The sequence below is a fragment of the Phyllobates terribilis genome, unplaced genomic scaffold, assembly GCF_046119375.1.
Source record: "Phyllobates terribilis strain yellow unplaced genomic scaffold, ASM4611937v1 Scaffold_5__5_contigs__length_657084704, whole genome shotgun sequence".
Classification (NCBI taxonomy): Eukaryota; Metazoa; Chordata; class Amphibia; order Anura; family Dendrobatidae; genus Phyllobates; species Phyllobates terribilis.
The window spans coordinates 397875267-397897012 of record NW_027362765.1 but is presented as its reverse complement, the minus strand read 5'-3'; the positions used below and the strand labels follow the sequence as shown (position 1 = coordinate 397897012).

General features: G+C 47.2%; 1 protein-coding gene across 1 annotated transcript in view; it reads left to right on the top strand.

The window, feature by feature from the left end:
- The first annotated feature begins 939 nt into the window (after positions 1 to 939).
- Positions 940 to 21746, top strand: part of ADAM12 (ADAM metallopeptidase domain 12) — a 778476-nt gene continuing 757669 nt past the window's right edge. Inside the window, exon 1 of the mRNA XM_073685043.1 lies at positions 940 to 1208. Coding sequence (XP_073541144.1) covers positions 1097 to 1208 — 112 coding nt within the window. The 5' untranslated portion in view covers positions 940 to 1096. The remainder of the gene's footprint in view (positions 1209 to 21746) is intronic.

Genomic DNA, 21746 nt, shown 5'->3' with positions numbered 1-21746 from the left:
TGTGACCGGTTGCCTAGGCTAGGAGTGCACGCTTACAAGCTGTTTGCTGCACAGCTCTGAAGCTGGCTGGATCCGTCCTGCGTTGTGCTCTTCTGATGCCGCAGATGTAAAGCTTCTTCTATTTGCACCGTGGGAGAGTGCACAGTTCAGACCAGCATAATGGTCAATCACGACAACCCCCTTAATGTCGGAATGTATGACTATGTATTGTAAAAAATGTTCTATACGCTAGTTTTCTGATGTAAAATCCTGTTCCAGTTCTGACTTTGGCTTAAAAAAAAACTGCACTCAAAACTGTACATGTGACTCCGTCCTTACAGTAAAATGCTAAGGAAGAGAAAAAGTGCAAAAGGGTCTTATCCGGTTAAAATCGATTAAGCGAATAAAGGTTACGCTAATCTGACCACGTTGTGATCACACAACATTAAGAAGCATGTAATCCCAGCTGAGGAGGGTTCACGGGTCCGGAGACCAAATCAGTTTAGTTAGAAAGGTAGAAAAAGTGGAACATCCACAATGCTGGTAATAAAAGCGAATCCAGGTCCACACTGGGATACTATGCGGTTTTTATTATGTTTACTCGTTTGCTTATTTTCCACTTTTTTCCCTTTCTCTACCAAATGTCGCACGACCCCATAAATTTTAGGCAGTGTTTGCACTGAGACATCCAACCGTCCTTTCTGCCATCACTTTGCAAACACCGGCAGGTTCTTTCATCCCGGGTTGGTTTTTAGGAGAAAGTCTGGAGGACGATAATTTGTTCCATTGTACCGAGAACTGTAAGTGTTGGCACCGGCGTCTCTCACGGGCCGGCCTTCCTCCACTAACGATCCTAATGCCTCCCGCTCGCCAACATAGACAGTTGAACGCTCATTTATTGCAACGGTCAACATATCTCTCTCCCCCCCCCCCCCCCCCCATCCTTTGCCAAAAAAAAAAAGTTTGAAGGGAGAAAGACTTGGATGATCATCCCCGGCAGGAGGGGTTAACGGAGCTGCATGCAGGAAATCTCTCACATCCTGAGTCCCTGTAAGTGTATGTTATGGTGCTGTTCCCCGCAGCCAGCTGATGAAAGCTGCGCCTCAGTCAGGATAAAATGTCAGAAGGGCTGAAGGCAGAAGACGGCTCCTCGCGCTCTCCGCTGCCGCTGCAGACGTCCATGCTGCTCATGTGTCTGAGCTGGGTTTTCGTTTCTTCCACAGCACAAGGTAAGACTTCTTCCATACTTTCCTCGCAGACTGTTACATTTCTTTCTTTCTTCTTCTTCTTTTTTTTTTTTTTTTTTTTTTTTTTTTTACTCGCAGCGTTGGGCAACTTCTCCGCATTGTCTGGCACGTTGACCTACTGATTGTGCTCACAGTTCCCATTGTTCTCCTCTCGCCAGATGCTCGGTACAATGCAATCCAATCCAATCCTCGCTTATGCAGAAGAGGTACCACAAGTTCCAGCATGCCATGTCAGAGCAAACTTAAAAAAAATAAATAAATAACAACACTCAAAAAACTGGAAAAAAAAAAACAACCCAAAACAAATGCAAACTAATTTTTAATTCATTCAGCCCAAAAAGTATATGTAACCACTGGGGGGCGCAGTAAATCTTGCACTTAAATCAAGAAGCAGCAGAACGGGGTTTGTCATTTTGGGGGGGGATAAGTTGAAATAACTTGTAGCTCTGCTACATCTGAGCCGATATTTGTCATTTAACCCTTTAAGGCTACTGGTGTACGGTGATAACTCTGATAATGAAAACCTATGGAAAATCACAGATGAGATGTCTGTGCAACAAACTCAGCTCTGCTACATCAGACAATTTCATCTCTATACAGTATATATACATATCGGTATATTTTTATGGGTCATAGAAAGACAATGCTGTAAATGCCAATGAGGCCACGTTCACACGTTCAGTATTTGGTCAGTATTTTACATCAGTATTTGTAAGCCAAAATCAGAAGTGGTGACGTGTTTCTATTATACTTTTCCTCTGATTGTTCCACTTCTGATTTTCACTTACAAATATTGATGTAAAAAACTGACCAAATACTGAATGTGTGAACGTGACGCCAAAGGCTCACAATCTGATTTCCTTGTAGCAGTTACTATAGGGTTAAACTTAGACCTACTACACCCAATTTATACATCCAAAACTGCAATTATGTTAAAGGATTTCATGTGAATTAGGTTTAAGTAAGTTTTGTAACTTTCTAACATACTTTGTGTTTTTGTTTCTCAGTTTTAAGGCTGTGTGCCCACGTAGCATTTTTCAAGCGTTTTTGATGCGGAATTTCCGCAGCGTAAACGCTTGAAAAACGCTTGGTAACACGCACCCCATGGTCCCCAATGGGATTCCGCAAGTTCTATGCACATGCTGCGGATTTTTCCGCAGCGTTTATGCTGCGTTCAAAAATCCGCAGCATGTCATTTAATTTTGCGTTTCCGCAAGCAGAATTGCCTTTGTTCAATGCATAAAAAACGCAAGGCAATTCCGCATGTGGAAAACGCGTGATAAACGCGCGAAAAACGCGCGATAAACGCGTGCGGAATTCCGCATGCGTTTTTCCGGGAGAGGACTTGCATTTATGCAGCAGAAATTTTCTGCTTCATAAATGCAACGTGGGCACATAGCCTTACCCTTTTCTTGCTTCCTGACACTGAATAGAAACTTTTTAAAAAATATATAACTCTGACACAACCAATATTGAACTAATGTTTCTCAAAGCTGAGGGTCTGGTACAACTCCATCCAATATTCTGCCTGGTAAATAAATAATGTATCTCTTCCCCTTGCTACAATATATCCCTGTAGGTAAAATGTATCAATCTGGGATGAGTAAATGGCTGATCATTTCCTAGACTGGTAGAAAACTCTCATCTATGACAAAGATCAGGTTTCCATAGATTTGTACGAACAAGAGTGCGTCCGTTCACTGACAGCAAGCAGAAATCTTGACAATGATGAAAAGTTCTATAACTACAGAAAAATATACTGGAAAGTTGCATCACAATTATACTAAGAGGTGATACAAAGCTACTGGCCCCCAACAAAAAAAAAAAAAAGTGCATCAGGGTCGTCCTAACTTTGACATGTCATTTTTATCGGGTCCTCCGTTTTCTTATAAATGGGAAATAGGGGTTCAAGTCGGGATATAATTAGGCCATGTTCACACCTCATTATTTGGTCAGTATTTTACATCAGCTAAAACCAGGAGTGGAACAATCAGAGGAAAGGTATAATAGAAACACGTCACCACTTCTGTATTTATCACCCACTCCTGCTTTTGGCTTCTAAATGCTGATGTAAAATACTGACCAAATACTGAACGTGTGAACATGGCCTAATGGCCTGTAGTAGAGACCCAATAGAGCCTAAATTCATAGTAGTGGACCACTTTCCCCAATCACAAGTACAACTATATGCCCATGCAATATTATTATCTCCCCATGACAAGCCCTTAATCATTCCAGCCATGGATCAGCTGCAAATTATGCATCTTCTCTACAGCGGCCACTAGGGGCAAAATGCAGTATTACATGTTGGGCAGCCAAATGATTGGCTGACAATGTAAGGACGGGCTGCTCATACACTGTTGGTTGATTGTTAGGCCGGTAACTCACTGGTGGACACAGACAGAAGAGGCCCCTGTGCAAGAACAGTGTATGGGCCCTTTACAGTCCAAGAGCTCATCATATTGCACCATTCCAGCTGTGTTGGGGGTGACAGTGGCTCCCTTTGCACAGGTTGCACCAATGATATGTCCGCCCCTGCAATAGTTTTATCTCCCCATACACATGATTGTTCAGTTTATGGGGACTTTTCTATGGGGAGTATAAGTTCCACATCTGATTTTATCATACAAACACTGATGCAAATACTGACGGGTGAATGAGACCTAACTCTTCCTCCGGTCATGATCGCCATTCAGTGTGTGTGTGTGTAAAGGGGGGCTGGTTGACCAGTACATTTGATCATCTGAGCTAGCCTTCTTTTCTGTCTATTCATTGGCCATTACAATGAAGGGGACTGGCTTAGTTATTTCAATGAGCTAGTCAGCCAGCCCCCTTCACTCACACACCCCTGATGAAGTGCTGGCAAGCGAAACTGTAACCAGCATCCAGCACATACTGGAAGTGGAGCTACCCACACCCTTAATGGAGGGTGAAACAGAGACATCAATTTTGGTAGGTTTGGTATAAGAAGTGCATTAATTGCTAATATAGAATTGCTTTTATAAGCGTAGATTTTTTTTGCCACCTACTAATGCCACACATTCACAGATCTTGGTTTGCTGTCAATACTTGGAAAACATTTCTCCTAACATTCAGTGGTTAAAAACCCCAAAAACATAATCCTGCTCACAACTGGGAGTTTGCTACAGTTGCGTCCGGTCTAGACAATCGACTGTGAGCTAAATGCATCAGCAACAAAAATGTCTCTTCTGTTTTGATAGTTTGCTACAATGTACCAGTGCAGGTAATGTGTATCAACATGGAGTCCAAGGTACTAACCCGACACAGGATTATTTCAAGGAAAGGAGTTTTCCCACTTTTAAGCCACGTTCACATGTTCAGTATTTGGTCAGTATTTTTCATCAGTATTTGTAAGTCGAAACCAGGAGTGGATCAATCAGAGGAAAAGTATAATAGAAACACGTCACCACTTCTGTATTTTTCACCCACTCCTGGTTTTGGCTTACAAATACCGATGTAAAATACTGACCGAATACTGAACGTGTGAACGTGGCCTTGGATCTGGGTGCAATGAATTTATTCACTCATCTCTATCGGCCGGATCAATATTCTGTGGCTGCTGGGCGGGAGCACTGCGAACCACCTCTGCACACATCCATGGCTCCACTTTTGATTAGCTGGCCTGGCATGATGCCCCTCAAAAGAGTGGTCGTAGATGCCTTCTGGTGGAAAATGGTTGTCAAGGCTCCTGTCCAGTGTCCACGGATTACTGACATTCCCTCCAAAAATTCTGGAGGTGATTCAAGTCACCTTCTGTCAATGGTCACCCGTATGAATGCACAGGCAAGGTAGCGCCAGTTAAATGCAGCCGTCAAAGCCCCGATCACTGTGGTTGGAGTCAGGTACTGGCTGTATAACACAGCCGACACCCACTGTGAATGGTGCAGGCTCAGCACCTGAGTCCAATCCATACGCCCGTACCATGATATAATTGTATTGGGTAGGGGGTAAATCTTTTTTTTTTTTCATGTTGCCATTTTACTAGCAGCAAGCAGAGATCTTGAAGAAACATATTAAAAGACTGCAGAACGTTTCATTACCCAATGATTCAGCTTCATTTAGATAAAACCCCTTTTAATTAATCTTGCTAATTCCGTTCTTAATTATTGGCACTCAGGTATATACACGTGCGCCATTGTAATATATTATAACTACTTCTCGTTTTACACCCTGCGGTTAATTTAGAACTAGTGCGCTCCATTAAACTAACAAGTCAGCTGAGATAGCGGATAAGCCAAGCAATAAATGTACTGTATACAGCGCTGATCGCTGTACCGCAAGCGGACGGCAGGGACTGGCTGAGCCTAATAAATAGGTATAAAGCCCCTCGGTATAAATATTTCATACCAGCGGGCACGGCAGCTAATGATAATGATGGTGGGGGGCAATGAGTTATTACAGGGGTCCTGGTGCAGAATTCCTCAGTTATTTGCATGAACTGATAATTCTGGAATCTAATATGTTATTTATAGGGAACTAGCATTCATAGGATCATGTATTAATAATGCGGCAATATATCTGGCAATGGGGGAGGATCGGCTCTAAGTACAGCTTTATTGTATTAAAATGAGTTATAATAATTAGTTATAAAAAGTTCTGTAATTTTCTAATATGTTTTGTGTATGTATTCAACATCACTGCTGGCAGTCGGTGAATGGAGGCATTGTTAATTGCACTCAGGCGAGCGTCACAGCAGCGTATATTCTCCTTATCCGAGAGAATCGGGCCGATTGTGCCAATCACAGTCAGAATAAGCATAGTGTGCTCTGATTTTCTCGGACGAGGAGAAGATGGGAAAATTAAAATTCTTCATCTTCTCTGTGAAAATCGGACTGCACTCGGATGTCATCAGAGTGCAGTGCCTAAAAAGGCCATAAACATGTGGTAGGTCAAATATACATTAACCCGAAAAGAGAGACCTCCCCAAACAAATTTCAAATATCTTTATTTAGTAAAAACAGACAAAAATCATTAAAAGCTTATAAAAGCAAACTAATAGGCGGAGTTTGTGAGAAGCAAAAAAGAACAGAAAACTGGATGATAAATGACACAAGGTCCAACTATAAATACATACTCCTATAATAATGTGAATACCATAATAGTCAATACCCATAAGGTGGATAATCTTCATATAGTTATGTCAAATATTAGAGAATTGCTTCTGTGGTGACAGATATCCCACAGAAAAAGTTACATGAGAATTTGTAATGAATTGAACACAAATGCACTAATCACAAAAGAAATCAGTTCACCACAAAAAAAGTTTGGACATCATCCATGGTGGTGGAATCAATAATGCTGTATCAGTCAATTGGTGCCTAAGGTAAAATGCATAAATAAGAACACACAATGTCTAAGTTGCAAATCCGTGTTCAGAGAGTGGTTGGAGCGTCTTGGATGAGGAGTAGATGGAGAAAAAAAAATTCTCCATCTTCTTCATTCTGTAAGGTCACGGAAATCAGACTGCACTCAGATGTCATCCAAGTGCAGTCTGATGGTTTACACAGGCTCACTGACTTGCAGTGCCGAGTGCAATTTTTTTCCTCAGACAGACTTGGTCCAAGGGAAAAATTGAACATGTGCACTGCCCCATATACTTACATTGGTCCGAGTACGACCTGATGGTTTGCCGGTCAGCAAATACACTCGTCTGCACCTGCCCTTAGGTCTTATTCACACGTTCAGTATTTGGTCAGCATTTTTCATCAGTACTTGTATGCCAAAACCAGGAGTGGAACTTTACAGAGGAAAACTATAATTGAAAGATCGATGCCTGTTCTGTGTTTTGGAGACACTCCTGGTTTTGGCACAGAAATACTGATTAAGTACTGATGTGTGAATAAAGGCATTAGGGTGTGTGCATACAACATCTTTTTCAGGTGGATTCCACCTGGCACCCGCCTGAAAAAGCACAAAAAAGCCAAACAATGAACATAATGCACAGCAATGTCAAAACAGCTTGCTGCGCACATGTTCAGTCTTTATGAACTTCTTTTAACCTCTTCAGGGTTCCAAAGTTGCAAAGTGATTAAAAGAAGTGACCTGAAAATTAATCTGCCCACTGTTGATAGATGCCATTTAAAATAAAATGGCACAAAAGACATCCAAGGAGAAGTAAAAAAAAAAAAAAAAAAAAAAAAAAGGAGGTTTGAGGAAAAACACCACCGGCATTTTCTTGAAGTTTCTTTTGCTGGAAAAACAGAATGGGTATACTGGCGTCTAAAAGACATTGTGTGCACATAATAAAATAATAAAGGTCGCCTTGTCATGGCTGGTGGGCACACAAATTGTCCAATTTATACACTAAGTACCACAATTTTATCAGTTTATTATATATATTCTATGAATTTCGCACAGTCAGTGTTTGCTTATATCTAGGCTCATGCCGTTTGTATATTCTGCAGTCACAGGTTGCACCTGTTCACATTTGCTTAAGGTCTCATTCACACATTTGTTGTTCTTGTACGTGTGCTATCCATGGTTTTCAGATAGCACTCGTACTTCTGATAATATATGGGGCTATTCACATGTCTCCGCGATTTTCCGTGGAAAATCACCAACATGTCCAACTTTGATCCGAGTGTCAGATCAAAATCAACAATGCAAGTCTATGGGTCTGTGAAAAAATATCGGACCCAACTCAGATGAGATCCAAGTGCGGTTTGATTTTCATGGACTGTCACATAGGAGAAGGTGGAGAAACTTTTCTTTTGGTTGTATCAACGTACGAGAAAAATTGTTGACACTCAGACCAAACTGTCATGTCTCATGATTTGGGAATTATACAGTCAGTATTGTATTATTATTGTGTTGTTATATTGTGCTGGTTTGTTTCTATGCAGTAAGGTTTGCCCTCTTTAGAAGTTTGTCCTTCCTCTCTTCCCGCCTCTCTCTGATGTCAGTAACCCCTCCCTTTTTCCCCATTCTCCTTCCTTATTCACTGTCTATCAGCCATCTTAGAAGTTCATGTATTTGCAGCTCTGGTCAGAAAAGTCTTTTTTATGTACTATATGTGTTCATATCTACATAAATTCAGCTGGAAAATAAACCTTCTACTGGAATCTTCATACGTGCCTCCGGCAGTCGAGTTCAAGCTACCTAATGTTATATCTATATGCGAGTACTGGTTCAAGGAAATACCATTTCTAGGCTATCTCAAGAGTCCTACAAGCTCAGCTTAGTTCTGGAGTCAGAATACAAACTCTGATCAAAGTCTGACCAAAAAAATGGGTCCTTTTTTCTCGTACATAGAAAATATTGACCTTTGAATGAAGCCTAATTCTGTTTGATTGATAGCTGATCAGCACCTTCTATCTATTGCTTATTGTGAACCTCCTGGGAGCTTTCCGATGTACTAATATAATTATGCTTTTATTCTAATGAAAGCCATTTAGAGAACTTTTCCGATCTGTATGAAATGTAATAAATGAGAATTAGCCCAGGGCACACAAATTTCAGAAAATCTAAGCTGAAGGTTATTTAGACTTCATTTTGCTCTGTTGGGCACACATTATTTTTTATCACAGTTGGGTGTATACAGTGAGAACAGAAAGTGATTATTATAAGTATACATTGTAATTCTTGAACGGTCTGTGAAATTGTAGCCACCTAAATAGAAATAGTGGGGTGCAGGATATTACTGGCCACATTATTCTCTTTATAACCGTTAGGTGGAATATTTTAGTATTTTCAATACATAGATCGTATAATGACAAAGTTCTGCTGTAGACCTCCCATTGCTGCAAAAATGGTGTGGGTAAGCCTCACACATCCCTCTGCACTGCCAATCATTTTATTCTTATTGGATAAACAAATAATACTCTATCCCCGGGGAACTACGAGCAGTGGCTAATACTGCTAATAGCGACAGACCACGTGGCCGCGATGGTGCCAGCACTGACACTGGGTCTATGCCCCTGCTCGGCATCACACTTACACAGTTGAAAGCAATGATGGGACAGTGAGCCATCAGCTCCCTCCTCCATCATTCTCCGTGTGTGTCTGAGCTCTGACGTATCAACGCAGTGGGTGGACGATGTCACTACATATCGCCCGCTGTGCAGAGCTTCAGACCACATATTGCAGAGACTGGAGGAGAGGGGAAATGGGGAGAGGTGTTTTTTTTTTTTTAATCAGTGAGTACATTGTGGGGGGCATTATACTGTTTGGAGGACTATGTGGGGGTTCATTATACTGTATGGTGGGCTATGTGGGAACAGTTATACTGTTTCTGGGGTTAAGTGGGGGCCATTGTACTATTTGGAGGGCTATGTTGGGGCCATTATACTATTTGTAAGGCTATGTGGGGGCCATTATACTGTATGGAGGACTATGTGGGAACAGTTATACTGTTTCTGGGGTTAAGTGGGGGCCATTGTACTATTTAGAGGGCTATGTTGGGGCCATTATACTATTTGGAGGGCTATGTTGGGGCCATTATACTGTATCGAGGACTATGTGGGGCCATTATACTGTTTGGAGGGCTATGTGGGGGCCATTATACTATTTGGAGGGCTATGTTGGGGCCATTATACTGTATGGAGGACTATGTGGGGCCATTATACTGTTTGGAGGGCTATGTGGGGGCCATTATACTATTTGGAGGGCTATGTTGGGGCCATTATACTGTATGGAGGACTATGTGGGGCCATTATACTGTTTGGAGGGCTATGTGGGGGCCATTATACTATTTGGAGGGCTATGTGGGGGTCTTTATACTGTTTGGACAGCTATGTGGGGGCCATCATACTGTTTGGGGGGCTATGTGGGGGCCATTATACTGTTTGGAGGGCTATGTGCTGTCCATTAGACAGTGTGGAGGGTTGTGTGGGGGCCATCCTACTGTGTGGAGGGGTGTGGGGATCATTATACTGTATGGAGAGCTTCTATACTATATGAAAGGCCATCATACTGTATGGAGGGCTGTGTAGAGGCCCATTTAGCATTTTTGCTAAGGGGACCCATGATTTCAATGTAAGCCCCTACTACAAGTCCAAGCATTCATCTGCAAAGTGGGACCTGGTTGTGTGTACTGGTTCCCTTATTACGTTCCCCCCATCTCCTAAAGATTGCAACAATCACTAGTGATTTTTCGCACACTGGAAACCCCCAAACAGAGATTCCTTCCAGAGGTTTTCTTGCTGGATTTTTTGAAGCAAATTGATTTTCATCTGCTTTATACAAGTGTTTTTGTGTGATATTATTATTATTTTTTTATTTATTTTTGTTAATATAAAACTCACTTTTCTTTTTTTTTTGCAGTTTAGAAACCAATGGAAAGAACATGTGAAAAATTACCATAGCAGACCTCAAAATCACACTAAAAGTGTTAAAGGGAATGAATGAGCAGATAATTACTTATTGTTTAAATCAAATTTTTATGTTACATCTATTTTTCAAAATGTTTTATGCTTTTCAAAATCGCTATCTATTTTTGTAAAAAAATATATAAATCTTGCAATTTTCACAATGGCCACTAAATCTTATACTAGACTCTTACTTCCTATTCTGTACAGATGACTTTTCCGCAGTCCCATTATCACAGGCAGGATTACAATGACTGATAACACCTCTATATACAGTAGATAACACAGGATCCACCATTCACAATAAATGATGTCACAGCTCACCTCCTCCTCCTCCTGTAGAATCATAGATTGCACCTCTATATACAGCAGATAACACAGGATCCACCATTCACAATAGGTGATGTCACAGTTCACCTCCTCCTCCTGTACAATGACTGATAAATACCATAGTATAGTTCCCTACATGTCTCTATGATTGAAAGTGAGCAGTTACAAGGAGAATATCCATTGAAAAAAGCAGCAAAAAGTACTGACAGCACATTTCATTTTTATTCCTGTTCACTTGCAGCTGATATCTGCACGCAAAAGATATGAGAAAAAATGCTGCAAAATATTTATATAAAATAAATGATGCTGGAAAAATCTATTATACGATTTCTCCATAATGAGTTGCAAAAGTCCGAAGGAGAACTTCTGTTTTCTGTTGCAGATTTGCAGATTAAGGCCACGGCCCCACTATCAGTATTTAGTCCGAATTTTTTCTCAGGAGTGGGAGCCAAAACCAGGAGTGGGTGATAAATGCAGAATTGGTGACTTGTTTCTATTATACCTTTTCTCTGATTGTTCCTCACCTGGTTTTGGCTCCCACTCCTGAGAAAAAATACTAACCGAATACTGACCAAATACTGATAGTGGGGCCGCGGCCTTAACCTGCAAGTTAATAGCGTTTTGTTCTGGTGACAGTTTCCCTTTAAACTACTGTGAGTCTGTATAGGGATTCACCCAATGCTATGGGGCTAGTCTGTGTGCCACTACGTGTCACCCCAGGTCTGGATGCCACAAATATTAAAAGCTGTGTCTGAGAACAGGAGGGAGGTTCCCTGGTTAGGGACAATTAGCATACAGCACCTCCTGTTCCAGGCCAGTAGGGGGAGCTGGCTGCCCCTATAAAAGCTGGAACTGGGGGCAGGGTTAGAGAGAACTGGACGACCTAGCTCAGGACTGAAACTAGTCCCAGAGAAGGAGGGACAGTTCAGCTGTAGCTGAGGAGTCCGTACGGCAGAGGAGGAACTGCAAGCCAGGGACAGAGGCGACGAGAGCCGGTCCTGGCAGAGAACCAATCTACCGGACATTGGGGTCCGAGGCTGTCAGGGTTATAAGCCCAGCAGCAGAGAACCAATCCGCAAGGGATTTCAGGTCCTTTGGCCTAAGAAGCCTGGAGGCTCCGCCACAACAGAAGGGACCAGCAAGGCCAAGAGAGGCCAAAGGTAAAAGGAACCCAAGTTGCAAGCCATACGGGCGAGAAGTACACGGCCAGCTCAGGGACGTGGGCTATTACACCACGAAGAGGGGGATAGTCAGAAAGAGTGACTAGCCCAGGGGATGGGGGATGACTCAGTTACCCGGGCCTTTAACCTTAAGGAGGTCGCGGTGGTCGGCTCCCGGGCCCGTACTCTGGGGTCTCTCTTAAAAAAGGCGTTGATAGATGTTAAGTTTATAAAAGAGTTCGTGACGCCACCTGTGGCTTCTGGTGATGATCACCAGCGCTGCGCAGTCCACTGAGGCTGGTGATAAGGCAGCTAGATGGTATGGCTCCCCACAGGTGGAGCTAGGCCTCAGGGCAGTGTATGAACGAGGAAAGCAGGACAAAGAGACCCCGCCGGGTCAGAGCAAGAACAGGGACGGACACAATAGTCACTTCAGTACCTTTTACTGATGGAAATTCAGGCACTCCCCGGAGCACTGTAGGGTGAAGGGTGTATGTCCGGATCCTCCCCAATGAGCGGGTTTTGGGCCTCCTGTTTCTTGACTCTGCGTAGTAAGTTTCTGACCAGCCTGCAGCTAGGCCTAACTTTGTCTCTGTCCTGCTCTGGCTGACCTTGTGGTAGGGCCTTCTCTTGGAGTGCACGCTCCCGACCTACGGGGCCTATGTGTCTCCTGGCTCTGGTACGTATCAGCACTTTAGCGATCCTGGGACTTGTAGTTCTCCAGGGATTCCGGTTTATCTTACTGGGTCATGGAGATCCTGGTAAGCTTTGGACTCTGTGTCCGGTAACTGCTTCTTTGGGGTGAGCTAGTTAAGCTCCTCTGCCCCCTATGAACTAACTCTCTACTCGCCTTCAGCCTACTCGGGCCCTCTCTAGGCTACTCACACTAACCGCAGCATGCCGTGCTTCACCGATCTTATGGCGCCGGCACACCTAAAGCTCACCTCTCTGAGCTACACGGAGTCTTGATCTGGAAGCTCCACTGCAGGATAACAATTGCAGGAGCTGGAACAGGCTTTTGTCCTCTGAGGTAATTCTTCTCAGACTGCACTGGACTCACTGTTAAACCAGACTGAACAAGACTCTCACTTAGACTGCCTGCTGCCTGGCTCCACCTTCACTTTTATATCTCCCTAACAGGCTCCCTCTGGTGGTCTGGAGATGTGTGAATGGTTATGGGGGCCTCTTGTGGAGGAATCCTTCAATACACCCTTCTAGGATTTGTGATACCAAGCACAGCTGGGCTTCACAAGAGCATAGAGAGAACGGTAGGCCTACACACTCACCCTGACCAGTGGGGCTCGCCCGAATGCTCTCAGACACCCAGGCCCATTCCTAACCGGTACCACTGTTGGGTCATTAATAATACCTACAATAAAGACCCTGGACTATTTGAAGTGGACTCTGAACTCTAACTATTGCGGCCTGCACTATCACCCCCAGCATCCACCTACACTGCCCTGAGGCTACACTCTTCCCGTGGGGAGTTATCCTACCCCTGTGCTGCACACCAACACCAGCCTCAGAGGTCTGCCTTGCAGCGGCGGTTATCCCTGACCGCAATCCACGAGTGGCGTAGTCGGACATTCAAAACACTGATAAATAGACTGCCACAACTTTGGTCTGACCACCTTGAGCCACGGGATCGGGTTGCCACTACTACCCCCAGCATTGTACAGAAGCCCGGCTCCGGGTACCCCACAGCCCAGGGGGCGAGTCAACTACCCACCAAGCTTTTCAGCCAGAATCATGCCAGAAATCATTTCATTAATTGAAGCAGTTTTGGGAAACTGCACTTATTGAAGTTTTTAATTCAATGGGATCAATAGATCGCCCATCAATAGAGGGGGACCATGGCCCCCTGATCACTTGGAATATTCCTTAAAGTGGTTAGTAACTTTGAATAATATCTTCTTATTTAAATGGTAAGTTCATTATAGGGTGACCTAATACTGAGATCCTCAGCAGCCAGCTGTAACCTATGGGAAAAGTTGACAGCAGGCATTCAATTCTCCTGCAGCACCTCCACTGGCGAAGCGAAGAATTACACAGTTCTTATTGAAATCAGTGGATTGTATCGGTAATGCTTTACATGCCAGATCTTCCAAGAAGTGGTGTAGGGAGCCACAGGGGTGCTTCTCCCGGGCTCCAAATTCTAAGGTTGTGGAAAATTTCACTCCCTCCCTGCACCCACTGTCAAAAGAGCCAGGACCACACTGAGCCGCATCTTCTTAGAGCAACGGCCAGGAGCAGCAAGTGCCAGCCTAGATGACAAAACTCTGTGTAATAAAGTCAGCATTGTCATCTCATTCACAGAGCACAGCAGCTGAGTACAAACTCATCTCGACTGCTACACTCTGCACACATAGCCACAGTATTGAATCATTGGCACAGCACACTTGTTGCACCGTGCTCTCCTGCAGCTCTCTGCTTCTCCTCTCACTTGCAATTTTGCTAAAGAGAAATGAATCTGCTGGGAAAGCTGTCCTAAATTTTCAAAAGTGTCCCTATGAGAAAATAAAACAAGCAAAAAACACATACACAAAGCACATTAACATTTAAAAAAAGTAAATGTTTTTATATACTTTTTCTAACCCTATCTAGGGCTAGAGCTGGAGTTGGAGTTAGGGCTAGAGTTGGAGTTAGGGCTAGAGTTGGAGTTAGGGCTAGAGTTGGGGCTAGGGCTAGAGTTGGGGCTAGGGCTAGAGTTGGGGCTAGGGCTAGAGTTGGGGCTAGGGCCAGAGTTGGGGCTAGGGCTAGAGTTGGAGTTAGGGCCAGAGTTGGGGCTAGGGCCAGAGTTGGGGCTAGGGCCAGAGTTGGGGCTAGGGCCAGAGTTGGGGCTAGGGCCAGAGTTGGGGCTAGGGCTAGAGTTGGAGTTAGGGCCAGAGTTGGGGCTAGGGCCAGAGTTGGGGCTAGGGCCAGAGTTGGGGCTAGGGCTAGAGTTGGAGTTAGGGCCAGAGTTGGAGTTAGGGCCAGAGTTGGGGCTAGGGCCAGAGTTGGGGCTAGGGCCAGAGTTGGGGCTAGGGCCAGAGTTGGGGCTAGGGCCAGAGTTGGGGCTAGGGCTAGAGTTGGAGTTAGGGCCAGAGTTGGGGCTAGGGCCAGAGTTGGGGCTAGGGCCAGAGTTGGGGCTAGGGCCAGAGTTGGGGCTAGGGCCAGAGTTAGGGCTAGGGCTAAGTTTTCAGGGTGGGATAATAAAAAAAAAAAAATCACACATAATAAAATAATATATTATAACAATGTATACCTTTTTTAAAAAAAAAAAATGTCGGGTTTCAACAAAAAGTAAAATAAAAAATACTATAATTACATCAGTATTTTTATACAATACAAAACATGTTCTAGTTGGGATAAGCAGGTGACAGGAGCTCCAATGCATTTTGTTAACCCAATTGAGTGATTGGTATGCAGCCCATGAAATTGTATACCATAGGGACCCAAATCTTTCTCAAAAATCCCAAATCCTGCAAAAGACCCTATCCTAGAACATATCACAGAGAAATAATGAGCTTTATTGCATTGACACAAGGACTACGCACCCTTAGGAGTGGCAACTCCTGGCATTCGTCCCATATACCCTACCAGCTGTTTGCTTACACAGCATATGACTGTGTAGCTAGAGGCCTTCTGCTCCACAGATGTATATACAGTACAGCACCCGTCCCCATGTGGAACTTACATAGAAATAAATACACATGTCACCAGGGCGGGTGCATGGCAGGCTATACCATTGGTCCTGCCAGTTTACGTGACACAGGTGTAATGTAAATACATGTCATTTATTAATGATGTTTTGTACGATTTATATTAAAACCAACAGCATGTCTAATGCATTTACCTGGTGCTGGATCCTAGAGATACAAGTCATTTTCTCTGTTTAATTTCTCATTAGTTATGCAGCTTACATCAGCTCCGTTTAGTCTGTTTGTTATGTTTGCGAGCTCTCGTTTTCTTTTCTTGTGGCTGTGTGCTTGCTGCAAAATTCCCAAAAGTCACACCTCAGCTCATAGGAACATATGGTGTCCTAGACTGTGCTGGCTGCTGCTGGGGAGCGAGGCTCACCCTGCACAGAATAAAGTGTCAAGGAGAGGCAGTGTCTTAAAGGGATTGTATCATCAGAAATTATTCCTTACTTTTTTTTCAACAGCTACTTATTGTGTATGTTATGTATTGTATACAAAGGTGTTATCAGTTATTGTACAGGAGGGGGGAGGAGGTGAGCTGTGACATCACCTATTGTGAATGGTGAATCTTGTGTTATCTACTGTATATAGAAGTGTTATCAGTAGTGATGGATGATCACTAAAATGCTTGGGCGCTCGTTGCTCGGGTTGAGCACATTGGAATACTCGGGTGCTTGACCTGAGCAACGAGCCTAATGTAAGTCTATGGTAAACTCAAGCATTTTTCAGGTGGATCCCCCCTCCCCTGCTTACTGTAGAGAGACAGGGGCCCTCCCCTGCTTACTGTAGAAAGACAGGGGCCCTCCCCTGCTTACTGTAGATACAGGGGCCCACCCCTGCTTACTGTGGACCGGTAGAGGCATGCCCCTGCTTACTGTGGACCAGTAAAGGCCCACCCATTTTTACTGTAGACCGTTAGAGGCCCGCCCCTGCTTACTGTAGAGCCACGGGCCTGCCCCTGCTTACTGTAGACCAGTAAAGGCCTGCTTACTATGGACCGGTAAAGGCCTATCCCTGCTTACTGTAGACCAGGAAAAGCCCGCCCCTGCTTACTGTAGACCAGTAAAGGCCCGCCCCTGCTTACTGTAGAGATAGGGGCCCGCCCCTGCTTACTGTAGACCGGGAAAAACCCGCCCCTGCTTACTGTAGACCGGGAAAAACCCGCCCCTGCTTACGGTAGAGACTGGGGCCCACCCCTGCTTACGGTAGAGACTGGGGCCCACCCCTGCTTACTGTAGAGACTGGGGCCCGCCCCTGCTTACTGTAGAGACTGGGGCCCGCCCCTGCTTACTGTAGAGACTGGGGCCCGCCCCTGCTTACTGTAGACCGGTACAGGCCTGCCCCTGCTTACTGTAGACCGGTAAAGGCCCGCCCCTGCTTACTGTAGAGATAGGGGCCCGCCCCTGCTTACTGTGGACCGGTAGGGGCCCGCCCCTGCTTACTGTGGACCGGTAAAGGCCCGTCCATGCTTACTGTAGTCCGGTAAAAGCCCATCCCTGCTTACTGTAGAGACGGGCCCGCCCCTGCTTATTGTAGAGATAGGGGCCAGCCCCTGCTTACTGTAGAGACGGGACCGCCCCTGCTTATTGTAGAGATAGGGGCCAGTCCCTGCTTACTGTGGACCGGTAAAGGCCCGCACCTGCTTACTGTGGACCGGTAAAGGCCCGTCCATGCCTATTGTAGACCAGTAAAGGCCCGCCCCTGCTTACTGTAGAGACGGGCCCGCCCCTGCTTACTGTAGAGACGGGCCCGCCCCTGTTTACTGTAGAGAAGGGCCCGCCCCTGCTTACTGTAGAGACGGGCCCGCCCCTGCTTACTGTAGATGGGCCCGCCCCTGCTTACTGTAGAGACGGGCCCGCCCCTGCTTACTGTAGAGACGGGCCCGCCCCTGCTTACTGTAGAGACGGGCCCGCCCCTGCTTATTGTAGAGATAGGGGCCCGCCCCTGCTTACTGTGGACCGGTAAAGGCCCGCCCCTGCTTACTGTGGACCGGTAAAGGCCCGTCCATGCCTACTGTAGAGACGGGCCCGCCCCTGCTTATTGTAGAGATAGGGGCCCGCACCTGCTTACTGTGGACCGGTAAAGGCCCGCCCCTGCTTACTGTGGACCGGTAAAGGCCCGTCCATGCCTACTGTAGAGACGGGCCCGCCCCTGCTTACTGTAGAGACGGGCCCGCCCCTGCTTACTGTAGAGACGGGCCCGCCCCTGCTTACTGTAGAGACGGGCCCGCCCCTGCTTACTGTAGAGACGGGCCCGCCCCTGCTTACTGTAGAGACGGGCCCGCCCCTGCTTACTGTAGAGACGGGCCCGCCCCTGCTTACTGTAGAGACGGGCCCGCCCCTGCTTACTGTAGAGACGGGCCCGCCCCTGCTTACTGTAGAGACGGGCCTGCCCCTGCTTACTGTAGAGACGGGACCCGCCCCTGCTTACTGTAGAGACGGGACCCGCCCCTGCTTACTGTAGAGACGGGACCCGCCCCTGCTTACTGTAGAGACGGGGCCCGCCCCTGCTTACTGTAGAGACGGGGCCCGCCCCTGCTTACTGTAGAGACGGGGCCCGCCCCTGCTTACTGTAGAGACGGGGCCCGCCCCTGCTTACTGTAGAGACGGGGCCCGCCCCTGCTTACTGTAGAGACGGGGCCCGCCCCTGCTTACTGTAGAGACGGGGCCCGCCCCTGCTTACTGTAGAGACGGGGCCCGCCCCTGCTTACTGTAGAGACGGGGCCCGCCCCTGCTTACTGTAGAGACGGGGCCCGCCCCTGCTTACTGTAGAGACGGGGCCCGCCCCTGCTTACTGTAGAGACTGGGGCCCGCCCCTGCTTACTGTAGAGACTGGGGCCCGCCCCTGCTTACTGTAGACCGGTACAGGCCTGCCCCTGCTTACTGTAGACCGGTAAAGGCCCGCCCCTGCTTACTGTAGAGATAGGGGCCCGCCCCTGCTTACTGTGGACCGGTAGGGGCCCGCCCCTGCTTACTGTGGACCGGTAAAGGCCCGTCCATGCTTACTGTAGTCCGGTAAAAGCCCATCCCTGCTTACTGTAGAGACGGGCCCGCCCCTGCTTATTGTAGAGATAGGGGCCAGCCCCTGCTTACTGTAGAGACGGGACCGCCCCTGCTTATTGTAGAGATAGGGGCCAGTCCCTGCTTACTGTGGACCGGTAAAGGCCCGCACCTGCTTACTGTGGACCGGTAAAGGCCCGTCCATGCCTATTGTAGACCAGTAAAGGCCCGCCCCTGCTTACTGTAGAGACGGGCCCGCCCCTGCTTACTGTAGAGACGGGCCCGCCCCTGTTTACTGTAGAGAAGGGCCCGCCCCTGTTTACTGTAGAGACGGGCCCGCCCCTGCTTACTGTAGACGGGCCCGCCCCTGCTTACTGTAGAGACGGGCCCGCCCCTGCTTACTGTAGAGACGGGCCCGCCCCTGCTTACTGTAGAGACGGGCCCGCCCCTGCTTATTGTAGAGATAGGGGCCCGCCCCTGCTTACTGTGGACCGGTAAAGGCCCGCCCCTGCTTACTGTGGACCGGTAAAGGCCCGTCCATGCCTACTGTAGAGACGGGCCCGCCCCTGCTTATTGTAGAGATAGGGGCCCGCACCTGCTTACTGTGGACCGGTAAAGGCCCGCCCCTGCTTACTGTGGACCGGTAAAGGCCCGTCCATGCCTACTGTAGAGACGGGCCCGCCCCTGCTTACTGTAGAGACGGGCCCGCCCCTGCTTACTGTAGAGACGGGCCCGCCCCTGCTTACTGTAGAGACGGGCCCGCCCCTGCTTACTGTAGAGACGGGCCCGCCCCTGCTTACTGTAGAGACGGGACCCGCCCCTGCTTACTGTAGAGACGGGACCCGCCCCTGCTTACTGTAGAGACGGGGCCCGCCCCTGCTTACTGTAGAGACGGGGCCCGCCCCTGCTTACTGTAGAGACGGGGCCCGCCCCTGCTTACTGTAGAGACGGGGCCCGCCCCTGCTTACTGTAGAGACGGGGCCCGCCCCTGCTTACTGTAGAGACGGGGCCCGCCCCTGCTTACTGTAGAGACGGGGCCCGCCCCTGCTTACTGTAGAGACGGGGCCCGCCCCTGCTTACTGTAGAGACGGGGCCCGCCCCTGCTTACTGTAGAGACGGGGCCCGCCCCTGCTTACTGTAGAGACGGGGCCCGCCCCTGCTTACTGTAGAGACGGGGCCCGCCCCTGCTTACTGTAGAGACGGGGCCCGCCCCTGCTTACTGTAGAGACGGGGCCCGCCCCTGCTTACTGTAGAGACGGGGCCCGCCCCTGCTTACTGTAGAGACGGGGCCCGCCCCTGCTTACTGTAGAGACGGGGCCCGCCCCTGCTTTTTGCGGACCTGTAAAGGCCCGCCCCTGCTTTTTGCGGACCTGTAAAGGCCCGCCCCTGCTTTTTGCGGACCTGTAAAGGCCCGTCCCTGCTTTTTGCGGACCTGTAAAGGCCCGCCCCTGCTTTTTGCGGACCTGTAAAGGCCCGCCCCTGCTTTTTGCGGACCTGTAAAGGCCCGCCCCTGCTTACTGTGGACCGGTAAAGGTCCGCCCCTGCTTACTGTAGAGACAGGGGCATGCCCCTGCTTACTGTGGCCCGAAAGAATAAGGACCGTTTAAGACAATATCCAACAGTTTACACACATCATCCCCCATCTTTTACTGTTCTCTTTATGGAGGCCAAGCTCTAACAGAGGAACAAGTGAATATTTCATGGCCTGTTAAACATTTTGGATTGAGGTATAAAACACTGGATACCGGCCTGGCACGCACTATGGTGAGACAGTAAATTCCACAGATTTTGTGCTGGAAAGAAAGAAGCATTTATACCTAAAAAGAGTTTTCAGTTGCATTTTCATTCCACAAGGCCTGGAAAGAGCAGTGAATTGCTGGAATAGTCGAGACTTGATTCATTAATTGTATGGTTTAGCATAAAATATCACCGTTTAGAACATTCCTAATATTTTCCAGTAATTCCACCCAGCCCATACAATCCCATTAGATCTTGCTTGCAATGTGCCAAGAGCAGGTGCAATCATTACAAAAAACTCCCCCATATACTGTGTACACGTGGGTGCTGGGGATTTAGCAGCTGCTAGGAAAGTCACTTTTTTTGGAGATACATTTATTCTAGCTGGTTACAAAGAAAGCGTATAAAATACAGGTCTTCATAATTTTCTTGTACTTAGGTATTCACCCATAAATGCTTTTAAGTGACCTCCATCTTAGCCATCTCAGGAGACATCCCATATTTGTGTATGCGCTGAATGCGTTCCATTACTGTTCAACACCTCCGAAGCGGACACATCTAGGAATGACCAAAACAGTGGTCCTATGGGTAAATCATGTGATAGATGCAGTGGCGTAACTATGGTCCCATGCACCCCGCGGCAAAACTTGGACCTGGGTCCCCACCTGCATCTTAGTCAGATGTATGGGCCCTTGTTGCGCTATAGAACCTATAAAAACAAGCGTATTCCCCCCCAATGTAATGTCCCCATGTCCTCCGTCCTGGGCCCCTTCCTGTAATATTACTCCTCCCCATCCCATAACAATGTCCCTCATCCTGAGACCCTTCCTGGTATAAAGTCCTCCATCCTGGGCCTTTTCATGGTATAATGCCCCCCATCCTGAGCCCTTTCCTGGTTTAATGTGCCCAATCCTGGACTCCTTCCTGGTATAATGATGTCTCCTACTCTGGGCCCCTTTATGGTATAATGTCATCCATCCTGAGCCCTTTCCTGGTTTAATGTTCTCAATCCTTGACCACTTCCTGGTATAAAGTTCTCCATGCCGGGCTCCTTCCTGGTATTATGTCTCCCATTCTGGGCCCCAACCTATAACAATGTCCCCCATCCTGGGCTCCTTCCTGGTATGTCTCCCACTCTGGGCCCCAACCTATAACAATGTCCCCCATCCTGGGTCCCTTCCTGGTATAATGTCTCCCATCCTGGACCCCTTCCTGGTATAATGTCCCTCATTCTTCAGCACATTTTAAAAATAAACAAACGATAATTCTTACCTTCCCATTATCCCAC